Genomic DNA, 21,695 nt, shown 5'->3' with positions numbered 1-21,695 from the left:
TTCACAGATCTTCACTCAGCGGGGTCGCTGCATGTTTCACTCTGAGGCCTCATTTTAACACTGGCCCAAAATAACTGGCTTTTCAATGGAATTCTCTCTCGATTAGGTTCAAAGTGCACCTAACGGACACACTGCGGCGGCCTGAGGGGACACAATTGGGCGCTTTTCGATCAGTAACGAACCGGTTCGGGTTCTTTCTCCCGCCTATGGGATGAACCAGAGGTGAGCTTTTTCCACCGAGAGCCGAGTTGGTTCCGAACCGTAGAAGTTGTTTCGGAACGGTTCGGGAACCAAAAGGTCCTTGGTTCCTCCGGTTCAATCTGGTTTAATCTAGTGGAAACGCAAGCCGGTTCGCGGCCGGTTCGCAAGAACGAGCCAAGGTTCCAAGAAAGTTGGACGGCTCTGGTTCTTGAACCAAGGTTCTTTTGGTGGAAAAGGCCCCAATGGGGAGGAAAACGGACTCATGAGGAACTGTGATAAAAGGTGAACGTTAACACAGTGTAGGGCTGTCACAATATGACATTTTACATGACGATTAATTGTCGCTCAAATAATTGCGATTAACGATTTAATTGTGTTTTTGTCGTTGACAATTACATTTCTGTTTGACTTTTAGGCTTTGAAGTTGCACACGGTAGATATGACACATAACCTAAATATACAAAGAAATTACGGACATATTTGACAACTTTATACTTGAAGATGAACATTGATAGTGGAAATAGCCGATCTACAAGCTCACAACGCGTCGCATCGCGACGCGTTGTGAGCTTGTAGATCCGCTATTTCCACTAGTTTTGACTTAAAGAAATATATACCAGTAAGACTCCCTAATCGGGAGATAAGCGACCGTTGGTCGCTTATCTCCACAAATATCACAACCTCCACCTCTCACGTCATACGGGTAGCCATAGTTACACCTGGAATGTTGAATCTCCATATATGGAGATAACCTACGCATCACACAAAGTCTGACCTCACCAGCCCATACTTGGGCATGGACGACTTATATCTCCATATACGGAGATGGCCATATATGGAGATACGATGACATCACAGAGTCCACAGCTGATGATGTGGCGTGATGTCATACAATACACAAACAAGCCCTATATAAAGGGGCAATTCTCACCAGGGAAGAGAGCATTGCCTGGAATGTTGAATCTCCATATATGGAGATAACCTACGCATCACACAAAGTCTGACCTCACCAGCCCATACTTGGGCATGGACGACTTATATCTCCATATACGGAGATGGCCATATATGGAGATACGATGACATCACAGAGTCCACAGCTGATGATGTGGCGTGATGTCATACAATAAACAAACAAGCCCTATATACTGATGCGATACGATGACATCACAGAGTCCACAGCTGATGATGTGGCGTGATGTCATACAATAAACAAACAAGCCCTATATACTGATGCGGAGATATGAGCAGGGCAAAGGTGTGACGTGTGACGTGTGACCGACCGACCGACCGACCGACCGACGGACGGCCGGTGGAGGTTTTCATAGTAAACTGCTCCCTGACGGTCGCAATAAACATTTTTCAACATGGAAACGATTATGACGATTATGAAAAATAATCGCGATTATGTCAAATAATTGCGATTAGACGATTATGTAATAATTGTGACAGCCCTATCACAGTGCTGGACATAAAAAACACAATGCCATCATCAGAAGAGCGATAAGCGCCCACGGGCACTCATCTCATTCCCCCCGGATTCGGGATAAACACAGGGATGAACTCATTCTACTGTTATGCCACCAACATGTGGATTTACCTCTACCACCAGCCATCAAAAAGTGTGAGTCCCCACTAGTCTACCCTCCTTCAAAACCGCCATGAAAGAGCATCTGCAACTGAACCTTGGTCTCCTTCTAGCATGCCAAAATACATTACCCACCACTGTTTTTTCTATAAATACAAGTAAGACTCCCTAAGATAGGCGACCGCCACGTCGCATACACAAACTTTAGAAGGCAATCGAAGCCAATCAGGAGGGAATATGGGAAATGGGACGGATCCATGTTGATGACATGAGACAATGTGTACCGCTTTACGTGATTTTAGGCCAGAATCTGTAGGAGCAGTGTCTAAAAATGTGTTTAGCAAAAATCGGCCTGATGGTGGCGCTAGAAATCTGTAGGAGCAGTGTCTAAAAATGTGTTTAGCAAAAATCGGCCTGATGGTGGCGCTAGAAGAAGGCCATGTGAGAAATCAGGGGCGGAGGTTGTGATTTGCCATCCAAGAACTGCTCCTAGTATTGAGGCTTTCTTGCATAGTGTTGTATGTGTCTTATGGCCATCACGATACTCGATTTGTACAGAAGATTAACAGAAATTGATGTTCGCTACAGTGTACCGAAAACAAATCGTGATCTCACGCTATTTCATTGTCACTCCCATGCATGTGCATGCGTCCAAGGGAAGCCACGTGCTGTTGATGTTGTTGTTGTTTTTCTCTACATTCTACGCATTCCTGCTTCCGATGGGGGAGGAATGCTCTCTCTAGCGTTGCATTGCAGAGTCCAGTCTGCATTACCTTTCATTTACCCATCTGTCCGGTAAAAAGATGACAGCCAACAACCCAAACTACCACATAATTCCCACGGGTTGCACTCAAGAAACAACGGTAGACTTTTCCGTGGTGGAAAACGCTAGAGCGTTCTAGAACCATGTTACAAAGCTCCAAGGCAGCGGATTGCATTTGAACAAAAGTGCGTTGCCTGTGATGTATGAGAAATGAAGGCAACGGTTACTGAAGGGCTGAACCATGTAGAATTGATTGCCTGCTTTAACTAGAATGGTGTGCTGTGCTCCTCCTCAGAGCCCAGATAATCTTCTCCACCAGGCCAGGTTGTCTAACCAGGGCCCGCAAACTTTTGGAAGTCAGTCATAGCCACTTGGAATGGGGGAAAAAAAATCTATATTTTTCAAAGAAAGTTAGTGACTGGCTATGATTGACTTCCAAAAGCTTGCAGGCCCTGGTTGGACAACCTGGCCTGGCCCAACTAATCTTCTTGAAGAAGAAATTGAAAATGTCAATGACAGTTGATAAAACCCAATGTTTAAATTATGAATATTTTAAACGTTTTATTGTAGATTCTACCAATTCAACCAATCGGAATACTGTTAATATATTGAATCAACCGATCAGAATACTGTTAATAAAGTACTGGATCAACCAATCAGAGGAGACAATCAGACAGACCTTCTGAGGTCTCGTTGAACTTGTCGCTGCTCTTCTTCTTCCTCCACTTCCAGGGCTTGAAGATGTTGCCCAGGGTGGAGAACTTGCCCTTGCGTTTGGGAGGAGGGGTCCCATCGCCCGTGCTGCCCCCCTCGCCACCCCCCGGTGTGCCATGCTGCTGCTGCTGCTGCTCAACTTCATCATCTGGGGAGAGAGAGAGAGAGAGAGAGAGAGAGAGAGAGAGAGTGAAATTGGGTTATTAAAACCACATGAACCCTGTAGTCCAGAGGTCTTCAACAGGGGGTCCGGGACCCCTAGGGGGTCCTCAGAGTTACTAAAGGGGGGGCACAAAATCTTTGTGTGATAGGATCATGTTTTTCACATTAATCACTGGAACCCTAGCATCCCTATTCTAGTGGAACATTAGCCAAAAAATAGCAGATCTACAAGCTCACAGCTTGTAGATCTGCTATTCTTTTGGCACAGAGGATTGGTGTACAGGGAAAAGAAGAGCAGACTAGTAGGTATTGACAGTTCAAGTGGTTAAATGTATGAAAATACACGTTAATCCAACCTACACAGAAGATACTGTACTGTCAAACAAGTCTAAGCCGTATAAGAAATCGATGAACATCTGCAACACAATTTTATACGATATGTAGTGGGGGTCCCTGCTTCATCTCTCTCTCAGCTAAGGGGTCCTTGGCCTGAAAACGTTGAAGGTAGAGTGTCCGTTAAAAAAAAAAAGAAGAAGGATCCCAGTTCGATCCTGGGCTCCCCCAGAGTTAATGTCGAAGTGTCCTTGAGCAAGAGACTGAACCCCTAATTCGTGTCAGATCCTGTGTCGAGGTGAGACATGACCTTTGACAAAATCTAAACGTCTCGATAGAAGAGCAGGGAGACTACAGTAAATACAACCACCCTACGTTATATTGTCTCTCTGTACCACTCTACCATACAGATTGTATAAGGTATATTGTATTAACATACTCTACCATACAGATTGGACTAAATTATTTTGTATTAATTAAAGAAAAGTCTTTCTTTTAAAATATAGCGTATACAGAGTATAATGCTTACTGCTACTGTAGGCTAGCTTATGCATTCTTAAATAAGAGATCGATTTGTGCACTTTTCTAACTTTGCTCTTGGAGAAAAGAAAAAAATCGTGGTTGGGGGGGTTTAAGGTCACATGAGTGCTGCTTTGGCATCTCCATCATGACTGGACCGTCGTCATGACTACAACACTGACAACACCCCTGGTATTTCCGGAACAGAGCTGTAGATTTCATGCCGTTACGTGAACTGACCCCTCACTGCCCTCTCGTTAAAGAGAGGGCAGTTATTTAGACTGATGCCAGGTTCATTTGTTGACCTGGCATCCTATATGTATGAATAGTTTCAATAGCAGATTATTTATTGTTTGATACTATATCGATGGACTGATGATAGGTTCTTGGTTTACCTACGATCCAAGATTACCATTCTTATGAATTTGAAGACATGACCTCATTTACCTTTCTTATTGTAACTCGCTCTGGATTAACAACTTGGGTGCCAAACTCGTTCAGTAACGAGTTAAGGCCACTAGGGGTCACCCTGCCAAAAGGAGTTGTCTCGTTCCTGAACGAGACAACAAGGGGTTAACTGGTACAGCTCTACGTGCAGCTGCCTGCCCTCTGAATGACCCTAGTCCATACGTCACCCCGTAGCTCAGAGAGAGAGAGAGAAAATGGCACGAGCTGGTTGCATTGATTTCCATTCTAGGCTCAAACATAAAAAGGGCTTTATCTATGAATGAGGTGAAAAGAACGCCAGGGAAGCAGAGATCTGATTGTTTTCACGGCGACACTTTACCGCGATGGTCGGCCGCGGTTTGGATTTCAGTTTCGCGAGCGTTTGTAAACAAATGGATTTTCTTCCTCAATCGTCAGTGGACACCCACGTGCACACGCACAAAGCTTCCGAGGCTCTTCAAAATAAAGCGTGAGTGAGCGGCGGCAGCAGCAACAGCTAGAAATGTTATAAACCTTAGCATCCCATGTGTTAAGAGTGTCTGCTAAATGCCTGAATTGTAAATTGTAAGGACAGAAGTAGGCTCGTCACAATTATTACATAAACGCCTAAATCGCAATTTAAGTATAACATTATTAAATAGGTCAGCCATTTCTTGGTATATTTTCAATATTGGTCATACCTGCCATGTGGAATTTCAGTTTACGAAGCCTAAAGGCCAAACAGAAATGACATTTTGTATTTCTACATTCCAATGTTCAATGCCAAAGCAACGCAATTAAATCGTCAATCGCAATTATTTGGAAATTAATTGTCGAGTAAAATGTAGTAGGGTGGCTTAAGGCCTCTCCATACTTCGACCGAAATGTTCGGTGAGTTGTGTTTTCCGACGTGCAAATTTCCGAACTCTCGTTCGGTCCAATGCTTTTCAGAAGTCCAGAGGGATATAATTTTATGGTAGAAAAGGACCTTTTGACCGAAAACGGCGGTTTCGGTCGAAGTATGGAGAGGCCTTTAGTGTGGCTAATCGTGCGTTAAGTACTGGTAGGTGTGGCGCTCCACCTCAGCAATCCATCTCCCAGGGGTCTAGCGCATTGTAGCGGCGATAGAACGTTCTCGGCTGATACCGACAACAAGCCTCTCCGACCTATACTTACTGATGGTGACAGACCAAAGGAGAAAGAGAGCATGTTCCTTAACCCATTTAGGCCTGAACTCAAAACTGTGTCACTTTAGATTTGAACCACTTTAACCATTATTTTATGCTTTAACTATTAAAAAAATAGCAGATATACAAGCTCACAGCGTGGCACCGAGTGCCGCGCTGCGAGCTTGTAGATCTGCTATTTTTTGATTGTTTTTGACCAGATTCTATAAATGTCTAAATCCTTCTTCTAAATCAGTGGTTCTCAAACCTTTTCATGTCAAGGACCCCCAAAATTACATGTATTTGGCCACGGAACCCCATCTCAAAATATGTTACAAATGTTCGCTTTTAGAAAAAAATATATTCAAAGACTATTCAGAGAAATCATGATTTTTCAAAAATAGAGCTTGTATATCTGCTATTTTTCATTAGTTAAAGCATGAAATAATTCTAGGCCTAACCCTAGACAGATATTTTATCTTTAGTAGTTAGCTCTCTGGGATGACGTGTGTACATTGGCCTGCCTGGGGGGGGAGGAGGAGGTTTAACCATTATTTTATGCTTTAACTATTAAAAAAAATAGCAGATCTACAAGCTCACAGCGCGGCACCGAGTGCCGCGCTGCGAGCTTGTAGATCTGCTATTTTTTAATGTTTTTGCAGAGGAGTCATGAACTCCTGCACGGTCAGGGGGAGGAAGAGGAGGAGGAGGTGAGATCCCGCGTCCGTTGGCTCCCTGCCAGAGCTTCCCACACTCCAGTGTTCACATTCCACAGTGTGTGTGTGTGTGTGTGGGGGGGGGGGGGTCCCTTATCAGCCTTCCACCACGGAGCAGGGCCACGCACATGGACACAACCACGCAGATAGTAGGGCACACATCTGTAGCGTGTCTCCATAACTGTCATGATCATGACATTTTAGATGAATTGTTACACTAATAACAGAGATTAATGATTTAAATGTGCTTTTGACACTGGAACAGGCACGTGCACACATAGACATCAAAGGGGGCTTGAGCCCCCTGCCTTTTAAAAAGTGCCCTCTCCAGACCATGAATGCCGTTTTCACTAAGGTGAAAGAAACGCAAATGCACTCTTTCCATGCCATACCCGAAGGCAGCATTCAAGAGAATTGCCTTATTTTGAAAGTTTAGTTTAGTTTTGTGTGGTATCATGTACCGAAAATAGCAGACCTCCAAGCTCACAACGCAACGCGTTGTGAAATATCGAAAATCCATATTTTCAATATTTTCACCAAAGATCCCTTTAGAAATGTCAGCCCCTGCCTCTGTAGCATTCTCTGCAAGTCCCTGCACTGGAACATTATGAATGGTTGCAGTCGGGCAGAAACCTCTTAGCTCCATATTTTAACTTTTTGTTTGTAAATTAAACACCATACTTTATCACACTACCGCGTCATACAAAAGCATCAAAAGTGGCAGATCTACAAGCTCGAAATGTGGTGCGAAACGTGTCGCAAAGTGGCGAGTGTTGAGCTTGTAGATCTGCTACTTTTGACGCTTTAGATTTTTTGGGGAATCCTGAAAGTAACAGCTTTGGGACAAAGAATAACTGAGATTATCTCAAAGAAGAATTGCAGCATCAGGGCAGGTTGATTATGTAACGGTTTTGACAGGCGTATCCACTCCACACACACATTCCAACGGATACCAACGCAGCCAAAAGCCTTCCACGGGGGACCTGCTGCTAGAAGGCCTGACCTCTGCTCTAAAACACCACTGTGCCAGGGTTTGACTGACAGCTGGCTGACAGCATTGTGCTATAGGGTTAGACTGCAGTGGTGGAAAAAAAAGTCCTCACATGAGTATCAATACTGCAATGTAGAAATACTCTGTTACAAGTAAAAGTCCGGAATTCAAAATGTACCTGAGTAAAAGTATGAAAGTGTTGGCATCAAAATGTACTTAAAAAGTGGAAGACCACCCATTTTCAATATTGAACTGTGTCATTAATATACCTTAGAGGAGTTGTGTGGAAATAGAAAAAAGTTCCCCCCCTTCTGTGTTGCCTAGAACTGGAGGATTGATTTGGGGGTTTGTATTGTAAAGTACAATGTGTGATGTCATCAAGTTGTAGTACTTAAAGGACAACTTCGTTTTTTTACAACAAGGGTTCATATTTTAGATTGTAATTAGGGAAAAGAAAAGGTGAGAGTTAAAATGTTTTTATTTGCTTCGTTCTATTGTTTTATCACGTTTACCGTGCTAAAATGTGGGGCATGCGTACGCATGGGGGCATGCGTACAAGTGGCTGAATATGTCTTTTTAGACACAATAAACCAGCAGTTTCTTTATTACCATTTACAGTAACACTTCTAGCCCCCATAAGTCACATCCAACCATGAAAGGTTGCGTTGTATCTTGGGAATGGGCTTATTCTGTGTAAAATGACATATTTAGCCACTTGTACGCATTCCCCCAAACACTGAAATAAGAATCTCTAAAATAATAGAAAGAAGTAAATGAAACACTTTTAAGACTCATCTTTTATATTCTTTAATTACAATCTAAAATATGAACCCTTGTAAAAAACTAAAGTTGTCCTTTAAGTAAATGTACTTAGTTACTTTACACCAGTGTTTGACTGACAGCTAGCTGACTGGCTGCTGAGCTGTGAGGGACCAGCTCTGCTCTCCCAGGACTGTGAGGAAGGGACCAGCTGACCTCAGCAACACTGCACTGGGGGAAGTAACCAAGTATATTTACTCAATATGTATGGTAGAGTATGTTAATACAATATAACTTATACCTGTGGTTCTCAAACGTTTTCATGTCAAGGACCCCTAGTAGAGAAAGGTATCTGCAATAAAGCAGACAGCCCGCAACACTCCAAGTTGATGAAGGCTTTTAGGTGCACGGCTCAAAATAGCATATGAGAAAGAACTACTTCTTTCTCATATGTCAAGGACCCCCAAATTAGAAAAGATATGCTAGGGATCCCCATTAGAGAAGATCTTTATGGCTGTATCAGTGTTTCCCAAACATTTAAATTGCATCAGGCTACGGACCCCCATTTAATGGCATTTCTATCTCTGAGACCCCAATTTATATTGTACAATCAATGTTAAGTTAACTCTGAGAGTGTACAAGTGGAATCAAATTGACAGTCACTCTCTGAGTTGCATACCAACAAGGGTGCATTTCCTTACTATCATTTAGTTGGGGACCCCCTGGAACTCCCTCAAGGACTGGTCCCCAGACCCCACTTTGAGAACCAATGACTTATACAATCTGTATGGTAGAGTATGTTAATACAATATAACTTATACGATTGGGGTGGTTGTATTTTGTCTCCCTGCTATTCTATTGAGACATTGAGATTGTGTCATGTCTGACCTATACACAGGATCTGACGCGATTCTTTACCTGAAGGTCAAGATTCAAATTATTTAAATGTGTATGTTTACTTGTAAGTACAGTATATTTTGACTCCAATACTTTTGTAAAATGATGAATACAGGGCAGGTCTATAACTAGCAAAACAGTATTTCTACACTATATGGTATTGTTACTTTTTGGTATTGTTACTTTTTTACATAAGTAAAAAAAGTAGTTTTTTTCCAGCAGTGCTCAGCAGACATAATATTTATCAGGCAGCACACAGAGAGAGAGAGAGAGAAAGAGAGAGAGAGAGAGAGAGAGAGAGAGAGAGAGAGAGAGAGAGAGAGAGAGAATGGGTCTGAGGAGGTAGAGCGCCCGGCCCCGTGCCTCACACAGGATGTCCTGGCGACAAGAGCTGGTTCCCACAACACAACTCTGGTCAAAACACACACAATGCAATGCCCGCTGAAACCCACCTGACACACACACACACAGACAGACAGACACACACACACACACACAGACAGACAGACAGGCCTGCTGGACAGAATGCACTTAAGAGAAAGAACGCAAGGCTGCTGCTGTCCTGTTGTGAGCAAATTGAGCAAAACGTCGTCAGGTCTAACGACGAGAACAAACAAAGACAGGATTGAACCCATTTAGAGCTGAGACCAATTATAAAAAATTCTAATGAAAACAGTTTTCTGATTATTATTACTGTTATTATTATTATGTTGCTACTGTATATTGCAGATGTCGGGAAGAAATCTTAACTTCTTGCTGTTGTGTATTGGTTGTGTATTATTGACAGCCCTAGTTTTGTCCCTGTTGTGCTACCGTCATGCCCCCCTGTCTATTGTTCTACTTCCGTGTACCTGCAGTCTTGTTTACACTAAAGGTGAAGCTACAGTGAATCCATACTGTACCTGTCTCCCGTCTCTTTATTATTCTTGGTGTAATATCCAACCATATATGGGTATACAACACTTGCGTTTCTTCTTAAATTAACGCCACGCGCGATCACAATGCAACGTCACACAAAAGCCTCAAGAGTAGCAGATCCACATGCTGGAAAGCTCGTTTACAACACACACGCACACACACACACACACACGCACACGCACACGCACACGCACACGCACACGCACACACACACACACACACACACACAGTACAATGTTCTAGAACAGGGGTCTTCAACGTTTTCAGGCCAAGGACCCCTTAGTTGAGAGAGAGATGAAGCAGGAACCCCCACAACCTGTTCATAGATTCCATATAGTTTCGTCGTTTGACAGCACAATGTACTTAGTCTGCTCCCCTCTACACCAAACCTCTTTGCCAAAAAATAGCTGATCTTCAAGCTCACAACGCCTCGCGTTGCGAGGCGTTGAGAGCTTGTAGATCTGCTATTTTTGGATAAAGTTCTCAGAATATTGACGCTAGGGTTCAAGTGGTTAATATAAAAAAGTAGAAAAAAAAGTTTCTATCACACAAAGATGTGTAGGACCCCCTGTAGTAACACTGAGGACCCCCTAGGGGTCCCGGACCCCCTGTTGAAGACCCCTGTTCTAGACAGCTGACCATTTTGGTGCCGTGCCAGAAACAAAAGAAAGAAACAGAAATAGTTGAAGCCTCTTCCGTTTCCCTTGGCTCCATAAGCTGACTTTGTGGACACAGAGTGCCGGACGGAGAGGAGAGGTGTCGTCTACCTGGAAGAGGGCTGCTGCTCAGCGTCCAGCTTCCACGACGGCGCGACTTGAGGCAGCATGCCATGGAGGAAAGCCCTCAGCCCTCCTGTCCCCCCCGCCGGGGGCACAGCATTCATCCAAGGGCACGATTAAAACCACAAAATAAAATGAAAAAGCCAGGTGCTTTTTATAAGCTATACTGCTAAAAACTACAGTACAGCAAGACACCAGCTAGTGGATGCTGAGCTCGGGGGGCAGCAGTGTGTGTGTGTGTGTGTGTGTGTGTGTCTACTCCGAAACCATGGAAATCCAAGCCCCTAGCGGCACGGTAGAAACTAGAGAATCCAGCCCAGCTGACCAAACATCCACATGATGCATGGCTTTAAGGCAGGCAGCTCCTTGTGATCCCACCGAGCCTAGGTTCTCCTACACGGCCACGGCCCACTCTGGACAGAGATGGACAGAGAGAGAGAGTGGTGTGGGTTCAGCTCCGGATGAAAACACACTGACCATCCAGGGCTGAGAAATAAGGTCCTGACAGAACTGATCCAAGGCAGGAATAAAAAGGTCCTGGCAGTCAGGGATAAAAGGTCCTGGGAGTACAAGTATTCCAGCAGAGGTCGACGATCTCGGAGGAGGGCTCGATCCGAAACAGACGGGACGGACGGAGGCGCGCTCCGCATGGGAAAGACGAATAACAAGTTGACCGTATGTCTCAAAGATTGGCTTGTATGAACAGTACGTCGGCTAATTGACCGTATATACAGTATATACTGTATATTTGACAACCTCCCTCGGCACCAGGAAAAATAATCTTCAGGGAGGGAGGCCTCCGGCTCTGGTATGTACGCTGCTGCTGAGGTCGGGCTTCTAAAGGGCTTCCTCACAAGATAACGCCAAGAGAGAGAGAGAGAGTAGTTGAGTTCTGTCACGTCATTGTCTCTGACAGAGTGGAGGTCCAGTGTGGGTGGACTCTCTGGCCGCAGCTGTGTGACTCTGGAACACGGGGTGGGTGGAGGTGGGGGGGCTGGAAACACAGGGAGGAAACGGTGCTCCACCCAGAGAACAAAGACAACCTCTTCCCCTCACGCTCAAACAACACAACACAACTACACACACACACACAACTACACGCACACAGACAAACACACAACTACATGCAAGCACACAACTACACACACGCACACAACCAGGGACGTGCTGGCCATTGGGAAAGGCGGGACAACTCCCGAACGGCCGGTTCATTCCCGGCCGGTCCAGGCCGGCCATTAGGAAAAAATCTAACTGTCTGCACAAAAGTTCATTTTTGACCGTTTGCACAAAAGTAGTGAAAACAGCCGATCTACAAGCACACAACGCCTCGCGGTGCGAGGCGTTGTGTGCTTGTAGATCTGCTGTTTTCACTAGTTTAAATCATTTTTTAAATGAGTGCCAATGAGGGCCTCTCCAATTCTTTTTCCCGGGCTGAATCAGGGGCCCAGCACGTCCCTGCACACAACTACACGCACACACTCACACAGCACTGCTCATGGAAACTGTGCACAGCGCCGCAGGGCACTGAATACGTCATGTACAGTACATGGATAAAACAGTTGGTTCTCAGGACGCCTAATATGATAACGTATTTGGACGCGGATAAGTGAAGATTTGTGTTAAGAAGTTATTCCACGTTTTTTCCACAATTAAGAAAAAATAATCTTTAAAAAAAGCTGATCTACAAGCCCACACAGGCGCGTCGTGAGCAAGCTCTCTGGATGTCAGAAACTGAACAATGTGGGCTATGTGCATTTTATGTATTTTGTGTTGTAGAATGTGATAAGGATTTCCCTGGGTCTGAAATAAAGATTGAATTGAATTGAATTGAATTGAATATTCACGTTATTCCTGGCCCCGCCCCCGGCTTCCTGTTCATATCCTGAAAGAGGCGGAGGCTGAAAAAGCTGGCCTAAAAAACATCATTTGGTTTCCTGTTGTCCTTGCATTAAAGTGTCAGTAGTTGGCGTTCTAGGCTCTGGGCTCTGAATGTACCTGGGTTGCCATGTCTGCTTATAATAAGCAATTTGTGTCTCTAAAAAAATGGTTGCTTGTTGGGCTTACTTTCTAATATTTTTTAAACCATCTTTTCATATCAAGGACCCCAGATTACATATTTGTCCACAGTCGCAGACCCCCATCTGAAAATATGTGGTGCCAGGGACCTCCACACAGTTTATGTTGTTAAAATGTTTCAAAAATATTCAAATTTCTTTGTTTCCCCCTCAATATTTTTTAAATAGCAAATATACAAGCTCACAATGTGTCGCAATGTGACACATTGTGAGCTTGCTGATCTGCTATTTTCAAATTTGAATGTAAATGCCTAGTGGACTCTTCCAAGTTGACCACTTTGTTGTCAATGTGAAGAAATGTGTTGGACCTGGTTTTAATTTTGTAGTAGTTTTCTTTTTTTGTGATGTGTTTCAGTATAGTCAAGGGTGGTGTTTAATGTCACAAAAACAAGGTTCTGAGCATATATCAACGAATCTTGATATATGACCATGTGTATTGTTGCTTGAACCTAACAAATCATATTTAACAAAAGTAGTGAAAATATTTTCACTATTTTAAATCATTTTTAAAATAATACACAAAAACAAAAAAAGGAAGGTTTTGGACATACAAGGTTTCCACCCGACAACGACAGCTGTACATAGCAGCAAGAACCCCAAAAGGGGTTCCTGTCTTGAAAGGTATAGTCACAAAATGGGGTTCCCATTCTAAATGGGTTAAAAGGATCCTTATAATTGTGTTTATTTTAGAAATAGTTTGTCTTTCACTCAATAGACTCCTGTCGCAGGTTCAAACACATTTTTGGACACTGCTCCTACAGATTTTGCCCTAAAATCACGCAAATCGGTACACAGTATGTCTACACTCATCTCATCAACATGGATATGTCCCATATAGCGCCACCATCAGGCCCATTTTTTCAAACACATTTTTGGACACTGCTCCTACACATTTTGCCCTAAAATCATGCTGCGACCCGACGGTCGCTTATCTCCCGATGAGGGAGTCTTACTGGTGTCATAGGTCCATGTGTGGTCCTATGCCCTGTATGGAATGCATGTGCTACTAAAAGCACATGGAAGTATGAAGTTGTTTTTTAGTAGCTCATGCATTCCATACATTCCTCAGGGCTGGACCACACATTAACAACTTGTGACGGGAGCAGTCCCTAATGAGTGAAAGACAAACTATGTCTAAAATATTGTTGTTGTATTAGGCTGTGTTTTTTCTTTTCTTTTCTTTTTTAAGTTATATGGTGCAATCATAATGCAAATTACATTTTTTTCTATTGATTACTCAAACCATGCAGACTTGAATCTGTGGATATATATATATTTTCTTTGTCACATTCTTTCTGATGACCAGCAGTGATTCCCAATGGAGACACCTCCATTGGGACATACTGTAGGGCAGTGGTTCTCAAAGTGGATTCCAGGGACTCTGGGGCTTCCTTTATGGGGGTCTAAATTGACCCATACAAGTCTGTAACTCTGACAGTATACCAATGGAACCCTAACGGGTTCATTTGGTTCCATTTGTACACTGTCAGAGTTAGGGAGACCTTGAAATTTGAAAGTTTGAGAAACACTGCAGTATGGAACCACTATTGGTCAGTATTTTTTTAATGAACCAACAATTTAAGGCATATAAGGCTTAGCCAGGGATCCTTTAATAGTTTACATAGTTTCATAGTGTCAGCTTATTGAGCCTGACAGCGTTCAGAGGAGGAGGTTAGGACTCAAGAGGTTCTGTCATCAGTATTCCATTCACACGCTCTAATCAGAGTCTTTTCTTTTAACTTAGATAAGGCTTTCCTCCAATCAGGAAACAGGGGAACAGACATGACGGACAGGGAGCTGGAGCTGGAGTTGGGGGGAGGCGGGGGGTGGTGCTGCTGCAGTGAGGACCTCCCCCTGGAAGCCACGCCCACTAACTACACCCTCCTGTCAGTCGCGTCCAACACCCCTCCTCCATCAAAGTGCCCTGTCATGATTCAGAGAGTCACACACTTATTTAAGGGGAACACACACCGAAAAAAAATCTTTTTTATATAATCTTTTTTGGTTTTGGTTGCATTCCTAAGGCTATAATTTGATTACAATAAATGTACCCCATTGATTCCAGGAAAAGACGTACTGTGATTGGCTCGCTTTAATACAGACTGAATGGCCCCTCTCAGCACTGCTGTGGCTCAGTGCAGCGGTTCTCAACCTGTGGCTCGTGACCCCCAGAGGGGGCCCCAAATTATTTTGGGGGGGTCCCCAGATGATTAACTTAATGTGCAACATTGTTTTCTCACTCAACAGTAAACAAGCCAACATAAAGTTTAAGTAAAGTGACAATTTAAGAACGTTTTAATACCTCTAAAATGACAAATTAAACATTGGACAAATTGTCAAATATTAGAGGCAGAAATTGTGAAAATAGCAGATCTACATGCTGACAACGCCTCACGTTGCAAGGCGTTGTGAGCATGTAGATCTGCTATTTTCACAATAGAACTGTGTTATACAAAATGTAACGCCTCAACTCTTAGTGCTCGTCAGGATGGGGGGGGGGTCCCCCGTTAAAATATGATTATTATGGGGGTCGCGGCCTGAAAAGGTTGAGAACCACTGGTTTAGTGGGCTAGTCATGGAGCTCTCAATCCATGCACCCCGGGTTTGCATCCCGCATGTGACACTTTTTTTTATTATCCATGACGGAGAAACGCCGTCTCAGGCGACCTTGAGCTCCGTGAGGCCCCGCCGAGCGAGCGGTAGCGAGTGAATCGCCGGGCAGAGCGGTGCAAAGGTCGCATGAGCCAACTCAGCGCTGTTACCGAGTTATGTGCCGTTATGGACAGAATAGAAAATATTGACCAGGGGACTGCTTCTGCGTCCGGATGCGTCTCAAAGGGACTGTAGCATACTGCGTTGGAGCGTTGACAGCCAATCACACTCTGGCAGGGTGGGGTTTGGGAGAAAGCCGTTGCCTTTCGCTATCATGCTGCTAGGTCGCTAGGAACCGAATACACACCGGAAATGACGTCATCCCAAAATGTTTTGCCCCATTCACTTCCAGGTCATTGGATTTGGAAGACGCAGATACTTTTTAGCTGTCGAGCGGAGCTAGACTGCTCAAACACAGCATTTTGAAATCAGTCCTGCAGTCACGTGATCAGTAAGCGCTTGGAATTTCAGACTTTAACTCCTCAGGCTGGCAGAGCTAGGCTGACATCACGTTCGTGCGTCTCATCGGTGGGAGTCGTGACGCAATTCCAGCATTCTAGACTTTGTGGGCTACTCTAGTTACTTTTCCCCCCCGCCTTCTAACATTTTGTTTCCACAGACCATCATTTCGACAACGGAGCTTCGGGATTGTAAACTTTGGGTGTCGAAAAGATGACACATAGAAACAGCGAAACGCTCCCGGCATGGATGTGTATTTGTCACTGCCTGCATGTGTTTTGGACGAATCTTTTTACAAGCGGATGCTGCGAAATGTTTTTACCTAAGTGAAAGTACTGTGTTACAAGTAAAACAAGGGCTGTTTGCATGTGTTACTTTTTATAAGTAAAACTACTCTGTAAAAGTACAAAAGTGTTGGCATCAACATTTAGTTACAAGTAAAAGTACAAAATGTTTGACCCACGGGTGGGTCGTGATTAGGCCTATAGCATAGTAAATTGACTGATTGAATCATTTATTAGACAGAAATGCGAATGTGGAACATTGACAGACAATTGTCGGGCGATTGGAATGGAGCGATTCTTTGTTATGCTAAAGAAAAAGTGAGACAGCTTAAAGGGGTGGTGACATCCAAAAATAAATTTTGAGTTTTTTATGCTTTTTTTAATGTTCCCTGGCCTCAATTACACCAAAAAAAACACAACTTTTGACATGCAGTGGTTTTCCTGCTATCTGTGTGTTTGTGCCGGTTTCTGCATAATGAGTCTCAAACGCGCAGTTCATTGGATACTGGACTCATACGTCGTCAGTCCTCCTCTCTCCCAGTCTCCCTGTCTGTATTTCTCCCATAGAGTTATTTCTCCACAGCCCAAGTTTTGAGGAAGTGACCTCTTACATTATATCGTCCTTTAATTGTAAATATGGGCATATACAATACATTTATCCATTCAAATATCTTATTTACATCAATATCCTTCATATCAAGTAGTCTGTTTATGCTTTAGTGAAATAATTAAAATCGCTATGTATTTGCGCACAGCGGAACCTCTCTCCTTCTTACCGACACTCTGTGTCGGCTGTGTCCGACTAACAGTGCACTGCTCCCCGGGGTAGAGCTAAGTGGAACCTCCCTCCTTTTACCGACACTCTGTCGTTGCTGTGACAGTGCACAGCGCACCCACACACACACACACACACACACACACACACACACACACACACACACAGACAGACAGTAATGCGAGCAGACAGTAAAACGCTATAACACAAGCAATAGGTGTTTCTCTAAACTGAGGCATTTAGCCAAAATATGTTGCTATAACTACAAAGGACCATGACGTTTTTCTGCATTGCGGAGCGGAGCTGAACGTTACCGCGGCGCCGACGGTCTAAATTGAACTCCGCGAAGGTACATAGTAACCGCAGGGCTCCGGTAATGTATCGTTCCCGGGGTAAGAAAAAACACCCGCGCCTCGGCTCGTAATGACACAATTCCCCGCTGATCATGCAGACGCGTATGCCTCAGGCCAGGGCTTAGCTCAGCTCAGCCTCTTTAGCTGCCATGGTTGTGTGTCTGTGTCACAGCCACTGTCTTGTGCGAAAGCAACAAAAAAAGCACGCATCTGTGTGTTGGAGCCGGGGCGGCCGCAGATCTGTATGTGCGTGCGCGTGCGTGTGTGCGTGCGTGTGTGTGTGTGTGGCCACTTTGGGTACCATAGTTTGAGAATCGCTGTCCTATAAGGGCTGAAGTGATTGATTTGTATTAATAATCAAAATCTACAAAGTTACTAGTAACTAAAGCCTCCAAATGATTGTAGTGGAGAGATAAAGTGCATTTGCCTCTGAGATGTAGTGGAGTAGAAGTATAAGAATTGAAAATTGGAAAGGGTTAGGGTTAGGGTTAGGGCTAATACTCAAAATTGTACTCAAGTACATGTACTTACTGCACTATAGGCCTACTAATATTTATTTTGTTAGAATGAGTGGGAGAGAGAGGCTCCCCTGGTGGTGAGTTTAGAGTATTTCAGGTGACAGACCGTTTTTCATGACACCTAAACAGAGAGAGACACCATGGCTCCATGGAGTGGATTTTCAAGTTTAAACATTTTAAAACATGTTTTTAGGACCAGGGCAAAGACTTTTATGATTGGTAAAAACAGAATGTCATTTAACCTTTAATATTGAAATTTTCAATTCTAGTTTTGGTTTGTTTCTTCAAAATGTGCTCTTTGTTTACACCCTGGCGGATTAGTATACTTTTGCATACCCCCTGGTTGGTTCCTCACGAGTCACGACTTGTGAGCCGAGACCTAATCTATCAAGGTCAATTTTTCTTTGCAATGGCAGATTCGTCTGGGTACGCGAGGCCAGTGTTAAGAGCCCCAGTCAGCTAGCCAGTCAGTCAGTCAGTCAGTCAGTCAGTCAGTCAGTCAGTCAGTCCGTCAGTCAGTGAGTCAGTCAGCTGCCCAGATCCCTTACATAAGAGTCTGCTTCAGCAGGGTGCAACAGTTGGGAAATACCTCCATCCACTGCAGGGCCGCCATGGCTCACATTATGACATTATGACATGTAGTAATCTGCTAGACTGGAGGCACACAGAGGTTAGCGCGCACTGCGTGCACAAGTGGCTTCTCATGGGATCTTACGTACTATCAGGGTAAGTGATATTTGGACGGGAACCCCTTTATGTGTTATTACCCCTCAGGCCGGGAACACATTTTTGTGTTTTTGTTGCTATGTACAGTATATAGCAAAAGGTATTTTAAATAAAGGGGGGAAAAAGGTAAAGCTCTACACATTCTGATCGTAATCATTGAGATTATTAAGTGTTTGCTCAGTACTGTCTGCCCGTTCCACCAGCCAATAAAACAGAAAGTACTTTTTCAGGTGGGTTACAAATTTCAGCCAATCAATAGAGAGAACCGATTCATTTCTTTGTGTCATCACTTCCAGTCCTTTATCTTGAGTTCTCTCTCCTGATAGGACCAAAGTACTGAACAAATACTCAATTTGAATCCTGAAAAGTAACAGTTTCGGACTGGTTTGGAAATAACTTGTTATGTACAATGTTGACTGTTTTGGGGGGATTTGTATGTGGATTTGGTTGATCGGAAGTTGAGGAAAAAATAAATAAATGAGCATGCTACTATATATTGTCTGCCTGTCTGCAGATGTATTTGCCACAAGCAGATTCCTCATTGATGGATTTACAGGCTTTATACTCGTACAAGATGAAAATCTCACTCCATCAAAGAATAATGCTGAAAATGAGCTGAAACCAACGCAGACAGACACAAGCCGACTGTACTTCCTGCTGATCTCTTCAGTAAAATATATTTATGTCTGGGGTCATGGTTAGTTGCACGTGTGCGTCTAATCTTGCACCACAACAACATATATAACATTACAGTGTCACGTGTGATGTGTGTGCCTGCAAACCAACTCAGCAGCGAGTAGGGATGGGACGATACCAGAATGTCATCGTGATTTACGATATCGCGATTAGGGATGTCACAATTATTACATAATCGTCTAATCGTGATTATTTGACATTATCGCAATTATTTTGTCATAATCGTCATAATCGTGAATGTTGAAAAATGTCCGAAATAGTGGAAATAGCAGATCTACAAGCTCACAACGCGTCGCATCGCGACGCGTTGTGAGCTTGTAGAGCGGCTATTTCCACTATCAAAGTTATTTTTTAAGTAGTACGTTGTCAAATATGTCAGTAATTTCTTTGTATATTTAGGTTATGTGTCATATCTACCATGTACAACTTCAAAGCCTAAAAGCCAAACAGAAATGTAATTATCAACGACAAAAACACAATTAAATTGTTAATCGCCAATTATTTGAGTGACAATTAATCGTCATGTAAAATGTCATATCGTGACAGCCCTAATCACGATAATCAAAATACAGAATGCCTAATACTCTTAAAATGCCAGTTTTATCAACCACTTGAACCCCTGCACCCATATTCTGGATGCAGGGTTTACACTGATGATTTCTACAGCCTAATGTACAGTATATTGTCTCTCTCGGGTGTCCAAAACTGTTCACTTTTCAGGATTCAAATTCTAAAATAGCAAAAGTAGCTCCAACAGCTACTTTTGATGCTTTTTGTGTGATCAAGTTGGGCGATAATTTACAGAGGAAAAAAAACACAAGAAGTTAAAATAAAGAGATAAAGAAGGTTTCTGACGGACAACAACGATACCAAACTTTTTTAACATTCCCTGAACAGAGAGAGGGAGAGAGAGAGAGCAGCAGCAGCAGCAGCACATCACTGGTGATTACGCAACCTCTCCTCTCCTCTCCTCTCCTCCTCTCCTCTCTTCTCCTCTCCTCTCCTCTCCTCTCCTCTCCTCTCCTCTCCTCTCCTCTCCTCTAGTCATTGACCTCACTGAAGGAGCTGCGGTTCAGAGATTTAATGAAATAACTAAAACGAACCTACTTGACGGCCACGGGAAAGACAGCACTTAGGCTACTTAATGGCGTGGAGTAGAGGGCGTATTAACGCGCACGCGACAGAGAGAGAGAGAGAGAGAGAAGAGTCTGTCCAAAAAGTCTGCGTACATTATCGCGTACAGAGTGAATCCCCATCGAGGAGAGGAGAGGAGACACTCACCAGGCACGTGCACACATAGACATCAAAGGGGGCTTGAGCCCCTGCCCTTTTATCCGTCTGTAAAAGAAAAGTGCCCTCTCCAGACCATGAATGCAAGTAGTGAAAATAGCAGACCTCCAAGCTCACAACAAAAGGCCCTTTTAGATATTTCAGCCCCTGCCCCTCTAACATTCTCTGCATGTCCCTGACACTCACCACCATTGTTGTTGTGCTCTTGCTGCTGTGGTGGGTTCTGAGCCGGGGTCTCCAGACGAAGGCTCTGTCCCATGATCCAGCCCCACCAGGGGCCCCTCTCTGTGCTGTCCTCTTACCCAGGAATGTGCAGCCTACGCTGGGGTCGGCTAGAGGGCCACACCTGCCCCCCTCCTCTCCTCTCCCTCTCCCGCTCCTCCTCTGCCCTGCTGTTAGCCTCCTCTCCTCTCCTCCCGTCCCGTCCCGTCTGACTGACTGACTGACTGACTCCACGACCACGTCCCTTTCTGACTGCTTTTCACTAATGTTTTCCTCCTTCTTCTTCTTCTGCCGTTTCTCTTTCTCTACAGTACCTCTTCTCCGTGTACTCCTCCCCCTCTCTCTCTCTCTCTCTCTCTCTCTCTCTCTCTCCCTCTCTCTCTCCCTCCCACTTCCAATCTCCTTAAGATATGCCCCCCTTCCCCTCCTCTCCCCTCCCCTCCCCTCCCATCTCTCCCAGTGGTGGGAAGTAACTAAGTGCATTTACTTAAGTACAGTACCTAAGTACACTTCCGAGGGCGTTTGTACTTTACTTTGAGCGTTTCCAATTTCCAATGCTTTCACGTCTACTCCACTACGTCTGACTGAGAGACACATGTTGAAATATTGTACTCAAGTACATTTTGATTTGCAGACTTTAATTGTAACAGAGTATTTCTATATTGCAGTATTGATACTTTTACTTTACATTTTTTTAGTAAGAAATGTGCATACTT

At 43.9% G+C, this 21,695-nt stretch overlaps 1 protein-coding gene across 1 annotated transcript in view; it reads right to left on the bottom strand.

Annotated features, from left to right (window-relative positions):
* Positions 1 to 21,039, bottom strand: part of phactr4b (phosphatase and actin regulator 4b) — a 63,280-nt gene extending 42,241 nt beyond the window's left edge. The window contains exons 1-2 of the mRNA XM_080740398.1: positions 20,944 to 21,039; positions 3,229 to 3,411 (exon numbers count right to left, since the gene is read on the bottom strand). Coding sequence (XP_080596524.1) covers positions 3,229 to 3,411; positions 20,944 to 21,016 — 256 coding nt within the window. The 5' untranslated portion in view covers positions 21,017 to 21,039. The remainder of the gene's footprint in view (positions 1 to 3,228; positions 3,412 to 20,943) is intronic.
* Positions 21,040 to 21,695: the final 656 nt, after the last annotated feature.

Source organism: Nannobrachium achirus (genome assembly GCF_963921795.1).
Source record: "Nannobrachium achirus genome assembly, chromosome: 2".
Taxonomy (NCBI): domain Eukaryota; kingdom Metazoa; phylum Chordata; class Actinopteri; order Myctophiformes; family Myctophidae; genus Nannobrachium; species Nannobrachium achirus.
Note: the sequence above shows the minus strand (reverse complement) of the source record. Positions and strands in the feature narration are given on the sequence as shown.